At 43.4% G+C, this 18,871-nt stretch overlaps 1 protein-coding gene across 1 annotated transcript; it reads right to left on the bottom strand.

Moving 5' to 3' along the window:
• Positions 1-82: 82 nt before the first annotated feature.
• On the bottom strand, positions 83-18,139 carry LOC139543758 (phosphatidylinositol transfer protein beta isoform-like). The gene is made up of 10 exons (XM_071350138.1): positions 18,059-18,139; positions 13,573-13,603; positions 7,906-8,051; positions 7,631-7,722; positions 7,478-7,485; positions 6,789-6,947; positions 5,013-5,090; positions 4,703-4,813; positions 4,452-4,574; positions 83-3,292 (listed from the first exon to the last, which is right to left on the bottom strand). Exons 1-10 carry the CDS (start codon positions 18,076-18,078, stop codon positions 3,242-3,244), a joined length of 819 nt encoding a protein of 272 aa, XP_071206239.1. The 5' UTR covers positions 18,079-18,139; the 3' UTR covers positions 83-3,241.
• Between the last annotated feature and the right edge of the window lie 732 nt (positions 18,140-18,871).

The following is an 18,871-nucleotide window of genomic DNA, read 5'->3' as shown; positions in this document are numbered from 1 at the left end:
TTGTATCAATGTTGTCTTACCAAAAATACTGAGTAGACCAACTGTATCAAGCATTATGTCAAATCAACAGCACACATCGGGGTGGAGGTTTGTTCCATTTTATTAGATATTCTGTTCAATTCCATTATCTAGACCTTGCCACAGCTCAGCAGCTGTGAATTTTTTTTTTTTTTTTACATTCACTACTAAATTCCCATGAATTTTACCTTGTGATCAGAAAATGTTTTTATTTCAAAGGAAATGAACAGTAGATTTTGCAAGTGCTTGGTCATGATGACAAGACATACAGTATGTTATGGACTGTCTAAGGCTCTATTCAATCTGTATCGCTGAAGCATTAGAGTCCGTGATAGAAATTTAAAAGGTAATTTTTCAATTGAGCCGACATATGCAGTGTTTACCGTGAATGCGGTCTCTGCTAATGCGGGAACATTGCCTTTAAATTTCAATCCCGCTGTAATGCTGAACTTCAACGATACGGATTTAATAGAGCCCTAAGGCCAGTGTTTCTCAATCCCTTCCTGGGAGGATCCACAGAGTTGCACGTGTTTGTTCCAGCCCAGTGCTAACACACCTGATTAAACTAATCAGTGGCTTGGTGATAAGTAGTTGAATCAGGTGTTAGTGCTGGGATAGAACAAAAATGTGCAACCCCTCCCCCCACACCCTGGTTGACACTGGTATTTCTATAAAGACTAACCCATATCATGGGACAGTTATGGGTCACATTCGACCCAATAGACAATGATCCAACAGGAATAGCTAAAATCTACAAGACAAAACATTAAAAAGAGAAACAATAAAATGGCCCAAAAAAAATAACTTCACTGTTTCACTTAACAGTGTCTCACTCCAACGGTTCATTACCCAGGAGATCAAAATCTTAAAACAATATCACAATGGGAATTAACTATCAAATTCTTAAAGTTAGTTTAAATAGATACACTTATATATCCTTATCTGTTAATGCTGCAGCAGGTTGCTACATGGTCAGCATTGCGCCGATGGAGAACGTATTACTGTATCTGCACTAAAATACTGTCTTTGCGTACTTCAGAGAAATTCATTACCTCAGACACATTGTATTACCTTCGTGAATGTACAGTCCAACTCCAAAATTGATGAAAGCCATGGGGGCGGAACATCAAATGACCACAGTCACAGATCTAGGATCAGATTATTCTCCAAATCCTAACCTTAGCCATTGGCAGGAAAAAAAGGGAATCTTTCGAAGCAGTGTCTGAACAACACGCTGATCTGAAATCAAGAGTATGATTATATTTACGCCTTAAATAACACCCCATTTACAATATTGTCCTGCCAAAAGTAGTGCACTATATATGGAACAGGGCGCCATTAGAGCCAGCGTCCTGCTGTATATAGTTACAGTACTGGGAGACAAGACAGGTCCGTCTAGAGTAGACCCGACCACCATGTATCATCGTCAATATGAAATCAGAGGACGGTCAACACTACAGTAGTAGAACTAGGCTGGTGGTCCCACAGGACAGTCACAAGGACCATGTCTTTCTGTCCCTCCTAATGGTATAGCAGACCTGGGGATCATCTATCAAATACTTCAAAGTATAAAAATAAAAAAAGCCACCAAAGTCTAGCTCTCGCTCCGATGTCATTAACGCGCGACGTGACTCCAAGTAGGCAGAAAGCGATGGGGCATGAAGGAGGTACTAGATACAGCTGGTTTAGCAGCACGAGGCAAAATAAAATTATGACGAAATGTTTACAACCTTAACACGTTAAAAAGGGAAATGACGACAACATACATGATCAATAGACAGTAATGCAACAACAAAAACACACACAAAAAAAAAAAACATACAAGAAATGTAGAAGTTTGCCAAACCACTCGATCACAACCCTGAGTGGAGGGAGAACAGCGTGACAAACAGAACTACAATTGTCCAAGAGGATATACAAAACCCTTTACAGTATACACACACTCTTCATCATCAGTTATAGTAAAATAGAAGCTAGGTTGCCCTGGGGCAGCCCAGCCCTCTTGTTAAAAACCAGAGGCCAATTCCATTTCAATGGAGCCCATTCAGGAAATGCATTTGAAAGTCCAATCCAAGAAATTACATGTTTAAATTGAAATTTCTGGTTGAAGTCCTTAAAGGACTGAGTTGAAGTAGACCCAGCCCTGGTATTGAAGCCCTAGTTTACAGGAGAGGGGTGCAGCCATAGCGCAAGGCCAATTTACAACAGGCTGGATCAGGTAGCAGCGAGAAGCATAGCTGTGCCAAAACCACTCAGAAGCAGAATCCTAAACACTATGTAGCCATAGTTGTGTCCACAGAGGATCCTAACCCTCTCTCGTTTGGACACACTCTCCCTGACGGCAGAGTACGGAGGCAGCTGAACGCACATGCACTGCCAGTCACTGTGGGTTGCAGTTGTACACATGCACTCACGAGAGTGTGTGTGTGTGTCTGGCTTATATTGTAAGGTAGCGAAGGAAAATCAAGTCATGCAGAAACATCAGGTTCTACGAGAGAGAGCCACAGACCTGGGCCAAATCAACAAAAGAACAACTGTCTCCCCAGCCACCTGTCAGACAGACAGGACAGAGACCAGGGGTTGAAGTGCTTCATCTACATCCCAAAATGGCACCCTGTTCAGACCCAGCGCTCAGGCCAGAAGTGGTGCACTATATGGAATAGGGTGCCATTTGGGACGCGTTTCACGTCTGCAGACCACTACAACTCGGATAAGGGCTGATACGGACCGTAGTCTCAGGAGGGGGAAGAAACAAGGATGAAACCAACCGGAGCCATGGCAGAATGACAGATACAGTGTGATAAAAACAGGGAACACAAATACATGAAAAATAAAATTGGTCCAATACCTGTTAATACATTATCTTATTCCAATTTTGGGGGAAATTATAACATACCGAGAACTGTAAAATAACAAATAACATTCTTATCTGTTTAAAAGGCTTGGCTTTCTGTGTCTCTGGATACAAACGAAGCCCGTCTTATAATCAACTAACAATTACATTTACCTTCTGTGCAAAGAGTTTAAAATTTTTCTTTAAATGCAAAACCGCTTTTGTTTTTCTGTGTGAATCGGAGGCATGTGATTGAGGGTCAGTACAATAACATTGACCAATCAGGACAAACCCCCCCATATGAATCATGGGAGACAGGAAGTAGAGCAGAGACTTCCTCTCCTCTGTGGACATGGTAACATCATCATGGAAGGGTTTTGTTGGTCAACCTCACTGCTCGTGAGCCGCAGTCATGCCTCGAACCTGACCTGACCTACGCAGCTGGGACAAGGAGGAAGGAGAAAGAAAAGAGAGATTAAAATAATGCGGGTGTCACCACAGTACCCCCTGAAGGACAAGAGTCTGTCTGTGATGAGACGGAGGAGTGAACCACTTTCTTCATTCCATCAAATGACTATTGCCTGGTTCATATAATGTAGCTACACCTAAAAACTTCCTACACTGCCAATGTTCACTTCATGAAATACAAAAAGAGTATTTCCCCTTTACAGAACATCAACCCATCTCCATCACAGTGAGAACTCTTATCCTCTCTGTCCACATGACAGATAATTCCCCATGTAGGCAACATGACATGCAGAAAGATGGCAGACAGCAACAGGGTAGTGGCACAGCCCCAACACCTGGAACCACACACATTAAAACACACACTGAACAGACCATGTTAGTTAGTAAGTGGACAAAACAAACAAAAAACAAATGAAGGTTTGAAAAAGGAGGATAAAAGTGGTGCAGCAGAACTGCAGAGAGAGCCAGACGGAACGGAAGGCAGGCGTGATGGAAAGAGGCAGAAACAGAATGAGACAGCCACATGGAGACAGAGCCAAAGCAACCATAGACAGAAGGACAGACTGAACCAGAACGTTTGATTAGACTGGCAAAATGTGAAAAAAATCTAAACAAAAAAACAGGCGATGAGCAACGAAAATGAGTGGGGGGGGGGGGGGAAGATGCAATGAAGACGAGTGCAGGCGTGGGATGAGTCCACAACACCACGATGATGTCATTTCCTGTGTCCTGCTGGGGAACTTACTCAGCCTCTGACCTACAGGGGCGGGGGCTACTCTTCCGAGGTTGCTGAGGTTCCTCGCACGGTGCCCTTCTCACGCATCTAAAGGCAGCAGAGCAGAACTGTCAGCTGGACCAATCAGAGCTCCATAGGAGGGTCAAAGGTTAAGGCCTAGTGAGGGTCACGGTCAGTCCTAGAGAGGTGATTTGTTGTTTATTGTGGTTCCTGATCCCTTAATGCCTCTGGAATCAGGTGTTAGTTACCTCTTCGTCGCCATCATCATCATAAACATCAAAATAAGTCTCCCCGTCTATGCACCACAAAAAAAATACGAGCACTTTCTCAAACTGTAAGGCACAAGTCTAAAACCTACGAAACCTACGAGACATCAACTGTGCGTTTGTGTATTACCTCTTCCAGCTCTTTCTTGGTCTCCTCTTCCATTCGTCGGATGTCCGCCATGGTCAGCTCCACCCAGTTGTCGATCCAACAGAACAACTGGCGATGGAAGTTAGTGAAAATACGCTTCTCTTGCTGAAAGAAGGAGAGAGGTGGAGGTAGGAGAGATGAGTGATGACAATATTAGGTATCAGTCTTTCCTCATTAGAAGCCCTAAAAGCAATGTGGAAAGGCTAAGAGAGAGAGAGATAAAAGCGTTGTACCTTCTGGATGAAGTTCTCTACTTTGGTCTGCAGGCCCCACCACTTGAACTTGACAGTGACCAGTTTGTAGGCACACATCTTAGGACAGTCCGTCTTGTTCATCAGATCGTTCTGTCAGAGGACAAACACAGGAAGGGTGACGAGGAAAACATTTCAAATGACATTTTCTACAATGTTGATTTTGGGCCAGTAGCGTCCAGCAACGCAAACAAGAGAAGCGTGGCACGTTGATTTAACCCTCTTCTAACGAGGTCAAACGTCAACATGACCAACTAACACAGACAAGGCAGGAGGGAGTCTAGTCCTGTACCTTCCATTCAGGTGAGAGTGGTCCTCTGCCTGTCTTTGTCGATTTGAAGAGAGCAGGGTCCTCCTCTGGTTTATAGTCCTGTAGGAGAGAACGTACATTACACAACATGCATACTGAAAACATATACACATTACACCCCATTATAATCCTGCAGGAGTGAACACGCACACAGGGAAACTATTGAAAGAGAGTACTAATGTAGATGAAAATAATAGTATCTAGAATGAAGCCTCTACCAGATTTCTTACGGTTCACACACTACGGTGTAAAAGGAGATGTGTGGATGGTACGATGATCTGAGGAACTGGGAGATCAACGCAATTCCCTTATGATGAAGAACCGCCACAGGCTCTCCCCTAGTCCCCACTTAAATAAAAAAATTACTAAAAAATAAAAAAAATTACAAATAATAATCGGTCAGACCTGTGTGTGTGTGTCTGCAGCAGATGGACCCTCGGATTAAGCCGTGGCCCTGCCACTGATCCACTTATGTCATTAGGAGTACAGGAGCCACTACTGTAGCACATGCTCTCTCTCTGTCCTGAGTGTTCAGTCAGTACTATACAGGAGAGACTGACACGACAGACATGGTAGGCCCACCACAGACAGAGAAGCTCACTCCAATACAGTCTCTCAACTACAGTCCTTGGGGGTCCTGCACTGTGGCTTTTGGGTGGGAGGAAGGCTGATTACGCAGACTTATAGCGACAACAAGTCACGGCAGCAGTGTGTCAGTAAGGTGACGTGTAGATCAGAGTTTCTACACAGTGTCTTGCGCAGGCACATTTTCTGGCAGGCAGGAAGACACTGCCAGGCTAACAGCAGATACAGGCTAGGGATGACACTAGACTGGTAGTAATCTCTTGTGGACAGAGATGCACGTTACATAAAAATGGTAGTAACATCTGTCGACAGACCGTGGGATGTGACGACTAAAAAGGAATTTTGTTCCGGACCGGTACGCTGATTTCTCGTCACTGATTATTTGGACAAACCACGATTTCAAAGGTTCGAGCGCCTTCCGAATTTCAGAAGGGAAGGGGACGTTCAGCCGATACTTCACATACATAGATATATATGTTTTACCTTTATTTAACTAGGCAAATCAGTTAAGAACAAATTCGTATTTACAATGACGGACTACTCAGGACAACGCTGGGCCAATTGTGCGCCGCATTATGGGACTCTCAATCACGGCCGGATGTGATACAGCCTGGACTCGAACCAGGGGCTGTAGTGGCGCCTCTTGCACTGAGATGCAGTGCCTTAGACGGCTGAGTCACTCGGGAGCCCGAAACTTGCCTTAGACTTGCCAGAAACTGTCTGAAAGATTCCATTCAGAGGGGTGAGAATTCAGCAGCGTTGTTAGTATATTTTCTAACACGTCTCCCCCAGATCTTAAACGAGCATGACCCAATTAAGCAAGATTTTAGTTCTGGGTGTTCAAGATTAGACTGGCACACAGCCAGTCAACATGCAGTGGCACAACTCGTCCGCATGGGAGAGAAAAATACATTGAAGACGTAACCGTCAGTGCCTGGGACAGGGGCGCTGTACTGGGACAGATTATTTTACCACCTGGGAAGAGAGCCATCTCCATGTCACTGATCTAAAACGGCTGATGAGCGGTTAAAACCTCACGGCTTGAACCAATACAGTCATGTCTGGTCTGACGAGCAATATAGGACAAATCTATTTAGTCTAATATTGTTCCAAGTATTCATAAATATTGGTCACATACACGTGTTTAGCAGATGTGTGTGTGTGTCCACTCACCCCATGGGCCACCACATCTTTGTCTGCGATATCGATGGGGACTACCTCCACTGTCTTCCACGTAGGACCATCCAAGTCATGCACGTTTTCCAGCGTTCCCATGTCAGGTTTGTGCCACGTCTCGATCTTTATCAGGAAGTCATCTTTCATATACTCGTTCTGGAAGGAGTGAAGAGAGAAAGAAGAAGTGAGCAAAGAAAGTATAGAAATATCTAATTGGTCCATGTTTTAATTAAGTCTCCTAACTGAATTCTAATTGATGTGGGTTGGGGCGGCAGCCATATTGGGTGTACCATTCCAAATGTTTGATTAGTTACTACCCTTCTTCTGTACAGTAGCCTTAAAACGTTAGCCAATGGCAAGCTAGAGAATGCCTTAAATAGAGAACCAATGGGAATCTCTAATGCTGAGAAAGCCTTGAATGGAGGCCGGAGGCCTATTTAAACCCAACAGCTAATCTAATTAACTGATCGGCCTGAAACGACACGTCTGGTTAGTGAACTTCTGCACTCTGCCCAACTAAACAGTGGCGTGCTAGCATTAGCAGCGTAGCTAGCTACACACCACCACGCTCCGGAAGTCACACTAACGGGAATGAGTGTCTCAACAACACTACCACACACAGACAATGGCAAGAGTCTGGGGAACATGGTGTGTGTGTGTGTGTGTGTGGTCAGTTCACTACTCACCGTTATAACTGCAGCAGATGGAGAAAACAAGCAATAGAAGAAAGAAGGAAACATTGGTTTACTTTCAATAAAACTATTAAATGTGACAATGTTGGCCAGTCCCAATCAGAACTGGGCTCAATTGAGTGTTTAAACAAGAGTTCTGAGACTCACCGGTGCGACAGAACGGGTAGGCGTTCCAGGCTTTTTCATGGAAGACTAATGCTCCCTCTGGTGCAATATACCTCAACCAGGCTGGGACTTTACTGCCAAGAGAGACAGGAGTCAATCATATGGCTGCGTTTACACATGTAGTCCAATTCAAATACATTTTCACTAATTGGTCTTTTGAGATCAGCTCTTTCATCAGTAATTGGGCAAAAGATCAGAATCCACCACCCCAACACTGTATGCGTGTACCTCTTATGTGGCAGATTTGGTGTGTGTACCTCTTTAGATGGTAGACTTTGTGCGTGTACTGTCCCTTCTCTCCCTCGTCCTCGTAGGGTTCATTTATCAGCACCTCGATGCCCTCTCCTCCCCCCGTCTCATTCTTACTGGCCTCTGCTACAGTGAACAGCTGACCGACTTGGTACTACGACACAGAGAAGAACACAGAAATGTGTCACGTACACGCAGAACATCAAAGTGTCACTAACACACATCGATTGGGCCAATCACTGACAGAGTCACTGTTAGTGGTTGGAAGGGATGTTATTTGATGTTGTGTTCATATGGTTTAAGACCATCCACATTAAGGGTTAGTGGTTTAGGATATAGGAAGCTAATGACATTTCACACACATGAACTCTATACATATCAGAAAGGGAGTTGTGACTTCATGGACTAGGAGCCGGACAACACAAAGCTCTGCATTGTGTGTGTGTGTAGAAAGAGATTGTGGGTGTGTGTCGTTGCGTCGACGGTACCACAGAAAGAGGGCCAATACAGTCACCGGCCCAATTCTGCAACCCTGTCTTATTGTTCTCTAACAAGGGACCTATTGTCCCCCTGCATCGGCCCGAACACACACACAGTTCCACTTTAGGGACAAGGGAAGAGGAAAGGAGATTCTCAGACAAACTGGAACAGTGGGCCTTAGTTGGCTGCAATGTATTTGGCTTGTTTTGAATTGATTCCAAGGGAGAGATGGGGAGGAAGGAAGATGAGGAGGCTTTCTGCAGCACCTCCTCACATCGAACCTGCTGCTCTAGAGGATGGGTCAGTCACTGAGCTACCGGTTCTCTATTATCAGCTACAGTTTGTCCTGAGAGGCTTTACACATCGGTGTGAAATCTAATGCTTCCCTTGATACCCTGGGCACATCTCGAGGTGATGGGGATGCCAGGCAAACAGCTTGACCAAGGGTTTTTTATACCAACATCTACGACTCTGCCTAGGGATCAATAAAGCCCAACTACTCCATATCATGAATATACACTTAGTGTACAAAACATTAAGAACACCTTCCTAATATTGAGTTGCATCCCCTTTTGCCCTCAGAACAGCCTCAATTCGTCGGGACATGTACTCTACAAGGTGTCAAACGCGTTCCGCAGGGATGCTGGCCCATGTTGACTCCAATGCTTCCCACAGTTCTGTGACGTTGGCTGGATGTCCTTTGGGTGGTGGACCATTCTTGATACATACAGGAAACTGTTGATCATGAAAAACCCAGCAGTAGTGCAGTTACTGACACAAACCGGTGCGCCTGCCACGTACTATCCATACCCCGTTCAAAGGCACTGAAATATTTGTGTCTTGCCCATTCACCCTCAATGGCACAATCCATGTCTCTACTTTTTTAAATAAAATGTAAATAAAGTATTTGGGTTACAGACAAAAGTGTCAAGGCTTAAAGATCCTTCTTTAACCCGTCTCCGCCCCTTCATCTACACTGATTGAAGTGGATTTAAAAAAGGTGACATCAATAAGGGATCATAGATGTCACCTGGATTCACCTGGTCTTTTTGTCTTGGATAGAGCAGTCATTCCTAACGTGTTGTACACTCGAGGTACAGTAGTTGAAACTACAACCACACATAACAAGCCTTCAGAGCTGCAGCCTGCTCTGAAGTTAATCTTTATATGGAAGGGAGGTGATTGACCTCAGTCCGTAGAACCTGACTAGGGCGGGGGGGTTGGCCTTCCCTGTCAGGATATATGACCCCTCCAGGGTGGTGACTTTACAGCTGTCACACCGTGTACCTGCACTAAAAATCTGTATATGCTGCTACTACATCACATGCTTCAGGAGAACATCATGTGTCTCAACGCTGGAGTTTTAATGCTGATGACAAAACGGACTGCAGTGGAAAGAAAGTCATGTCACAGACATTCACCGATATAAGCTGCTGCTACTAGGGATGTGACAAACGGACCCCCCCCCCCCGTATTCTGTTAAAACGCTAAGAAAAAAATGCATAAAATTCCACTCAAATTCACAATGTAGAAAATGGTTATATTGTGTATGACCGCTAAGGGGGGCAATGACGTTCCATCTACCGCAGTCATTGGCTGAATCTTACGCCGAAACACTTAAACCGAACACATGCACAAGCCAGGTCGGCCTTAAGCGACCTGTCTCGCGCATGACTCACTCACTACGAAACACGGGCACTGCGGCAGACACACACGCATAGTTGTAAACAAAAATCGACATCTCTACTCCTGTATATCGGTCGCCAGTGATTTCATCAGCTGATTTAGCTTGTTGTAGCCTACCTGCTGCTAGCTACAGGTAACTGCCAACATAAAAGGAAGCACTTGTGTAAATGAGGGATACAACATTATATTGAAAGCAGGTGCTTCCACACAGGTGTGGTTTTTGAGTTAATTAAGCAATAAAACATCCCATCATGCTTAGGGCCATATAAAAATATCAGTCACAATGGTCAAAGTTCATCATTACACTATTGTTCTAAATTAGAATCAACCTCTTCACCCTCATTCAGTTGGGCCTCATTTCAAATTCAATTGTGAAGTAAGGTGCACAATTATCAGTTTCCCTTTCATCCATTAAGCCTATGTCGTTCATTCAGTGAGGAAAGAGACATTAGCGGCTGGCTGGGTACCAACATCCTACAGCATGTTTGTCTTGGCCTGTTAAGGTAGGAATAGGTGTGTAATAAAATGTAATACTTAAAAAAATAAAAAAATAAACTCTACATACGGATTTTTCACAAATCAAACGTTCGTAGCCGTTGGCCTATGGCGGTTCTAGTGTTAATAGGTGTGTGTGTTTTCAGGCCGTTGCAGGGGGACAATATGTCCCTTGTTAGAGAACAGGGTTGCAGAATTGGGCCGGTATTGGTCCTCTCCCTGTGGCACGGTCACCGCAGACATAAATCAACACTTTTCTACATAGTTACCAGTTCTCAACCCAATTGAACACTTATGGGAGATTCTTGAGCGGCACCTGAGACAGCATTTACCATCAACAACAAAATATGGAATTTCTCATGGAAGAATGGTGTTGCATCCTTCCAAGAGTTCCAGACACTTGTAGAATCTATACCAAGGCACATTGAAGCTGTTCTTGTGGCTCGTGGTGCCCCAACGCCCTATTAAGACACTATGCTTTGGCAAAGTGGGTGGGGTTATATCCTGCCTGTTTGGCCCTGTCCGGGGGTATCATCGGATGGGGCCACAGTGTCTCCTGACCCCTCCTGTCTCAGCCTCCAGTATTTATGCTGCAGTAGTTTGTGTCGGGGGGCTAGGATCAGTCTGTTATATCTGGAGTATTTCTCCTGTCTTATCCGGTGTCCTGTGTGAATTTAAGTATGCTCTCTCTAATTCTCTCTTTCGGAGGACCTGAGCCCTAGGACCATGCCTCAGGACTACCTGGCATGATGACTCCTTGCTGTCCCCAGTCCACCTGGCCGTGCTGCTGTTCCAGTTTCAACTGTTCTGCCTGCGGCTATGGAACCCTGACCTGTTCACCGGACGTGCTACCTGTCCCAGACCTGCTGTTTTCAACTCTCTAGAGAGAGCAGGAGCGGTAGAGATACTCTCAATGATCGGCTATGAAAAGCCAACTGACATTTACTCCTGAGGTGCTGACTTGTTGCACCCTCGACAACTACTGTGATTATTATTATTTGACCATGCTGGTCATTTATGAACATTTGAACATCTTGGCCATGTTCTGTTATAATCTCCACCCTGCACAGCCAGAAGAGGACTGGCCACCCCTCATAGCCTGGTTCCTCTCTAGGTTTCTTCCTAGGTTTTGGCCTTTCTAGGGAGTTTTTCCTAGCCACACTTCTACACCTGCATTGCTTGCTGTTTGGGGTTTTAGGCTGGGTTTCTGTCAGCACTTTGATATATCAGCTGATGTAAGAAGGGCTATATAAATTTGATATGTTGGATTTTCCTTTATTTTGGCAGTTACCTTTGGGTCACTGACAAACACAGGGATGGAATTTGAGCTAGCTAAATATGTTGGGCACTGCACTGTAAACAGTGTGCACAATGGCACTTATTTATGAGTTTTACAGCTTGCTGATGAGGTTGTAGACGTGTTCCCAGCAGTCAGTCCGTACTTCAGCATGTTTCCAAAGCACCAAACAGCTACGTTGTAACGTTGGGTCAGCTAAAAGCAAAGTGCAGCAGCAGACTCGAAGAGCAGGCTGTTCGCGGGCGTCGCTTGCCTTTCTCTGCCATTTTTCCAACTTAACGACGATGTGCGGAGAGCTTTATATACGTGGCAAAAATTCAAAAGATACATATCTCCTACTAACGTTACAGCATTGTTGCGTTAGGTATGTCATTTTTTGTTATTGCCTTTATGAAGATCGGGAGTTATTAGTGGTCGTTTTGTGATAACAGCACTGTGATAAAAATTGTGTGAAAGATGTTTTTTCCCCCTTTCTGTCAGGGATTTTTTCTTAACGTTAACGTCCCAATCGTTTAAACCCTAGTTGGTTTTAATATTAATCCTGCTGCTCAGTCACTTTTACCCCTGCCCAGGACCGGATCCAGGCAAAAACCGCCACCCCCTAAAATTGTAAAAGTTTCAGGAACGGAGACGGGGTCTCTACTCACTGTTGAGAGTTAGAATAGTAGAATGGACAAGGTGCAAGTTCGAAATTTGGATGTGCGTCAGCAATTTTTTATCTTGTTTTGCGAGTCACTGACAGTCACTCAATTATCCATGTCAGCTAACAATTTGATTGTTTAATTAGTTCAGCCAGCTATCATGGCAGAATACCGAAGGATCACGCAGGGCATGTGCCCAGGGGCCCTGACCTCCAGAGTGCCCCCATTGATTTTGTTAGTCATTCTCACTCAGATATCATGAACATAGGCAAAATGTGTAGAAATGCAGAAAACGAGGTGTAAAACTTTTTAAAATCTCTGCGCCGCATGGCAAACTTTTTAGAATTGTAAGAAATTCACTTGTACATTTCTCTTCGGCGTCAAGGGTAGGCACTAATGTTTTGCTCGCTTAAAGCCCCCAAAAGGCTAGAGCCGGCCCTGCCCCTATGTGCATATCTACCCCTACTACCACTGTATCCCTTGCACATTGATATGATACTGACCTTGTATAAAATAAAATACAAAAATCAGATGAGAAGTAAAACAAGAGAATGTACATCTGACCTAGTATAAATTCTGTGCTCTTTAAGATCCTATTCTGGATTTTGACCTTTAATATTAAACACTGCATTGTTGAGGAAGAGCTTGTAAGTCAGCATTTCACCGTACTGTTTCACACCCGATGCATCCTGTGCATGCAACAGATAAACCTATCGTCACAAACAAATCAAAGTTAATCAAGGCATATCAATGCCAACACCAATTATGACCTGCTTTCATACATGTAGACTTGCATGCATGATAGCAGGAACTAGCACATGTAGACTTGCATGCATGAAAGCAGGAACTAGCACATGTAGACTTGCATGCATGAAAGCAGGAAACTAGCACATGTAGACTTGCATGCATGAAAGCAGGAAACTAGCACATGTAAGCATGCATGAAAGCAGGAACTAGCACATGTAGACTTGCATGCATGAAAGCAGGAAACTAGCACATGTAGACTTGCATGCATGAAAGCAGGAAACTAGCATAACAAATTGTGTTTGTGTGGGCTATGACATGGTGGCACTCACCTCTTGCACAGAGATCGGTAGGATCACACGGCTGTTAGAGAGAAATAAATAAAGACAAACATAAGAAAACAAAGACTTCCTACCAGTGTTTTGATTTATTAGGACGCCCATTAGCCGATGACAGCTAGTCTTATTGGGGTCCAACACATAACGAACGAGGCATCACTGACAAAATACTTTACAATTTACATACATTTGAAACATTAACATGTAGTGTGTGTTACACATAGTGTCACACGAAGAGACAAAAAGGGGCCCTTGCAGTAAACCAAACCATATCCATGCCTCAGCCTGTCTTGGCAGAGTTCAACCAGAGCCAGGAGTAAACTCCAGTAACCCCACATCATTCAGACCGCTGAGCTGAACATTTTCTAATAGGAAAGAACTCCATTTATTTTTAAAACGGACGATTTGAACATTTCATTTGGATACTCATTCAGCTTGTTCTAGGAGGATGAAGAGATGCGTCTGCCCTACACAGTACTTTCCAGTGAATGTCCACCAGAGCTGTTGGCAGAGAATTTCATGTTCATTTCTCTACCAAATGCCGCCTCCAACGTCGTTTGAGAGAATTTGGCAGTACGTCCAACCGGCCTCACAACCGTAGACCACACACGTGTATGGCGTTGTGTGGGCGAGCAGTTTGCTGATGTCAACGTTGTGAACAGAGTGCCCCATGGTGGCGGTGGGGTTATGGCACGGCCAGGCATAAGCTACAGACAACGAACACAATTCCATTTTATTGATGGCAATTTGGAATGCACAGAGATACCGTGATGAGATCCTGAGGCCCCTTTCGTGCCATTCATCACTGCCATCACCTCATGTTTCAGCATGATAATGCACGGCCCCATCTCGCAAGGATCTGTACACAATTCCTGGAAGCTGAACATGTCCCAGTTCTGGCCTGCATACTCACCAGACATGTCACCCATTGAGCAAGTTTGGGATGCTCTGGATCGACGTGTATGACAAAGTGTTCCAATTCCCACCAATACCCAGCAACTTTACACAGCCATTGAAGAGGAGTGGGACAACATTCCACATTCAATAGCCTGATCAATTCTATGAGAAGGAGATGTGTCACCTTGCATGAGGCAAATGGTGGTCACACCAGATACTGACTGGTTCTGATCCACAACCCTACCTTTTTTTAAAGGTATCTGTGACCAAGAGATGGATATCTGTATTCCCAGTCATGTGAAATCCATAGGTTAGGGTCTAATGAATTTATTTCATTTGACAGATTTCCTTATGAACTGTAACTCAGTCAAATCTTTGAAATTGTTGCGTTTATATTTTTGTTCAGTATATGTAGGAATGATTTCTCATGAAACCTAGACCAATAAAGACCCGGATTTGGGGGATTTTAACTAAATGTAATCCATAGAATAGTCCTTTGGAGAAAGGATAGTTGACATACTGTATATTTGACATATTAAATGACATTTTGGCCTTTACTCAGGCCTCCTTTAAGACTCCATAACTTCTCATCTGTAGATGCTACAAAGCTAAAATTGGTGTCATGAAGCTTTACCCACTTTCTCTGTAATATGAGTATCATATCAAAATACATTAATTTATGAAAATTGGAAAGTAGAAACACGAATATAGAAAACAATTTGGCAAATTTTTTCTACAGTCAAACGTCAACTTGAATGGGAATGTCTATGATCTATTTAAATACGTTTCCTATGGCAGATTGACAGTTTTAAATTAAAACAATGGACATTCTCAACCACTCAAGTCAACATTCTCTGATGTGTGGACCTTCAACCATCTTTGTAATACCATTTGAAAGTTGAAATTTCAATTGTATTCACATTTTAGTTAAATTTATCAGCCAAAACATGACACCCACCCTGTATTCAAGAGCATGCTGTGTCTCAACCGATGGTGGGCACAACAGACACCTCTGAAGATGTAGCTTAGACCCTATTTTACATCATACACTAAGTGTACAAAACATTAGGAACACCTGCTCTTTCCATGACAAGGTGAAAGCTATGATCTCTTATTTATGTCACTTGTTAAATCCACTTTAAAATCAGTGCAGATGAAGGAGAGGAGACAGGTTAAAAAGGATTTAAGCCTTGAGACAATGTTGTCTGTTACCTAAAAAAATGCTATAAAAAAAATGGACATGGATTGTGTATGTGTGCCATTCAGAGGGTGAATGGGCAAGACAAAATTATTTAAGTGCCTTTGAAAGGGGTATGGAAGTAAAGGTGGCAGGTGCACCGTTTGTGTCAAGAACTGCAATGCTGCTGGGTTAATGCTCAACAGTTTCCCGTATGTATCAAGAATGGTCCACCAAAGGACATAAAGCCAACTTGACACAACTGTGGGAAGCATTAGAGTCAACATGGAGCAGCATGCCTGTGGAATGCTTTCGACACCTTGTAGAGCCCATGCCCAGACAAACAGGAGGCTGTTCTGAGGGCAAAGGGGTTGGGGTGCAACTCAATATTAGGAAGGTGTTTTAAATGTTTTGTACAGGAAGTGTATATGAACATATACTATTCTATATATAAAATAGTTTGACAACTCTGTAAGCTTTCAAATTATATCAAACTCAACCGTTTATCTTTTTCAGTGACAAAGACATGGATGTCTCATGGTGGGGTATGCAAAATGGGTTAACTTTGAGCAGCTTCATCTCCTGAATGTTTTGGCATTCATGTCCAAAAAGTCACTTTCTGACCACTTCTACCATAGGCAAACACGTATGGAAGGTTTAGTTCAAATCAAAAGGGGTGCAGTCAGAAAGTGATTGAAATCATATGGAAATAATTCAAATCACTATCATTTAATCTTTCCAAAACGAAACAGAATCCAAGGAGTGGCTCCAAAAAGCACAATTATGTCCTCAGTTCACAAGGTTATTTGAAGTTAGTCGATTCAGCACATTTGCACTCTCCAGGATAAGAGGAGACATGTTTTGTTTACTCTGATAGTGTGCTGTACACAAAACCTGCTGTGTCCACTGCATGGTCTGCAAATACAACATACAGGTTCTACATATTAGAGCAATTACAAGCCCTAGCTATGGTAACTGACTTCCCCCAGACAACATAAAACATGATACAGGAAAGCACAGAGCTGTCCGTGGGAAGACCTTTGGAAAAGGCAAACAGATTTATTGATCTTTCAGTCATGTCCCAAGTAGTGTCATTCCTGGATCACCTGAGGAATATCTGGTGAGCTGACTGTTCAGTCACCACCCATAGACCTTATAGGGAATAGGCACCGCTTTAGTTTTCTTGACAACTGATAGGGGATATGTCCTGACACCCTGAGCAAAACTACAGCACACACACAACTTGAGCCTGGGTCTGTTGGGGGAATTAATAAATTTAAATCTAGACAGCCCTAAACCAAATCTGGATGAAACACTAGGACAGTCACTGCACACTTGGCCAGCATGTCAGGAATGACTTGGCCAACTAGAGATGCACATTTTACATTTTTTAAACAGCATTGAGCAATAATGTCAGTGCATTACTGCACTTGCTTGGTGGTGATGTGACTCGCACTATATCAAGCAAGCAAGACAACGGAGGATAATTTATTGGCATTTGATTATAATGGCTTGATGATGCAGCCAAACATATACGTGTGAGTGAACTGAAGGCTGGTAGCGAGCTATATTTGGTTGCCATGAAAACCGCTGCAGCTGAAGAGACAAGCAAACATTTAGCGCTTAACAAAATCGTCAAGGAAACCCGAGCGTGCACCCTGCAAGTAAAGTCAGGCTGAGGTAAAAGCATCTACACTGTCGGCCGGTTGCATGTTACGCCAGGAAAGAGTAGACGGATAGACTGAACACAACACCACAGATACTGTCTTTGACAACACGGTCTAAAAATAACGGGCTAGGTAGTTGCTGGCTAGGTAATTGTAATTAGCTTAAGTGTCATTTAGCCACCCAAGCTGATAGTTAGCTTGCATGCTAACTAGTGAACGATTTACTTGGAAAAGTGAACTAACGTTAGACAGCAAACTAACTAGCATAGTAACGTTATTGTGTGCCGACTCGCACATTAACTGTCATTTGAGTTGTATGTTATTTTGCATTTCGTAGAAACATTTCACTGACGGAGTCTGAGTATCTCGTCTTATTTAACAGAGCCCCCCTGAGATGGAACATTGATAATCTGTCACTCGCGAGACCGAAGCTTATGGCACCATGTTGGCTAGTTAACATATAACGTTAGGTTAGCTAGTTAACTTTACAGGTGTAGACACATAGATACCCCGTTAGTTACTTCGTTTCCTCCATTCAGATTCATTCAAAGGTAACGTTAGCTAGCTATCGATGTTGTCTAGGCCTAAACACCGGTATCATGAAGACACATCCTGATCCACCCAAACGCTCACAATATCATCTCAACTGCCACAAATACACAAACACTTATTTCAAATTACAGCCACATTGACTCAATAAATTGCCGAACATAATTATATGTTAAATACTTCAACTCACTATTCCTTGATAAGCACCATCTTCTCCTCCCGGGCTGCGGCTGCGCAAGGTTCTCGACGTCACCAGAAATTATCAACAACAAATTGTTTCCGCCCACGGGAGTCGCCGATTGGTCAGAACTTGCATACCTTGTAAACGGGATGGAGAATAGTCAGTGCTATCTAGATTCCTTGCGACTTCCTACCCCGAACTCGGTCAAGCTTTGATAATTTGAAGCATCTGTATATTGTTAGGGCAAAAAACTAAACGTGCACCGAGTTTGGAAAAGGCTGCCCTAACCTTAACCCTTACCATTTATTTTAAATGTCAACTGCAATGGTGGTATGGACGTCCCAAGGATCCCGAATAGCACAGACCGATGGAGAAGGAACGATCAATACATTTTGGTATTTGTGATCAATAATATGTCATATGTGTTGTGTGACATATATCTCTGGTTCGAACCATAAAAATGTCAAGGTTTCTCTGGGCAAGAACTATCCCAAATAGCAGTACAGGTAGACAGTACGTTTCTAAACCAATGTCACTTATCTCAATATTATTGGTAATAAAATCATTACATTTCCATAACCAAAACCTGTATATGGGTTTTGCTCTAAAGAACCTGGATATCACCAGCCAAGTCCTCACTTTCAACAAGCATCATCACAGGCACACCTAATTCCATCTCTTACCGCTATGGCAAGCTTGATCAAATTCTTATTTTATAGTCTATAAAGTTGATCACACTATAAATATCGTGGCTGAGGATTCAGTTTTGTTCACGAAGACAGGAGCAAAGTCCAGGCCGGAGCAAAGTCCAGCCCTGTTAAT

Source organism: Salvelinus alpinus, chromosome 18, assembly GCF_045679555.1.
Source record: "Salvelinus alpinus chromosome 18, SLU_Salpinus.1, whole genome shotgun sequence".
Taxonomy (NCBI): Eukaryota; Metazoa; Chordata; class Actinopteri; order Salmoniformes; family Salmonidae; genus Salvelinus; species Salvelinus alpinus.
The sequence above is the reverse complement of the archived record's forward strand: the minus strand, read 5'-3'. Positions and strand labels throughout refer to the sequence as shown.

What these genes read in the sequence shown, in the direction of transcription:
- LOC139543758 (XM_071350138.1), bottom strand. Translation starts at nt 18,078, where the DNA reads ATGGTGCTTATCAAGGAATA. An exon ending in TACCGATCTCTGTGCAAGAG is followed by an intron (nt 8,052 to 13,572) that starts GTGAGTGCCACC and finishes TCTGTGTCGTAG; the next exon opens with TACCAAGTCGGTCAGCTGTT. An exon ending in CACTCTCACCTGAATGGAAG is followed by an intron (nt 4,814 to 5,012) that starts GTACAGGACTAG and finishes GTCCTCTGACAG; the next exon opens with AACGATCTGATGAACAAGAC.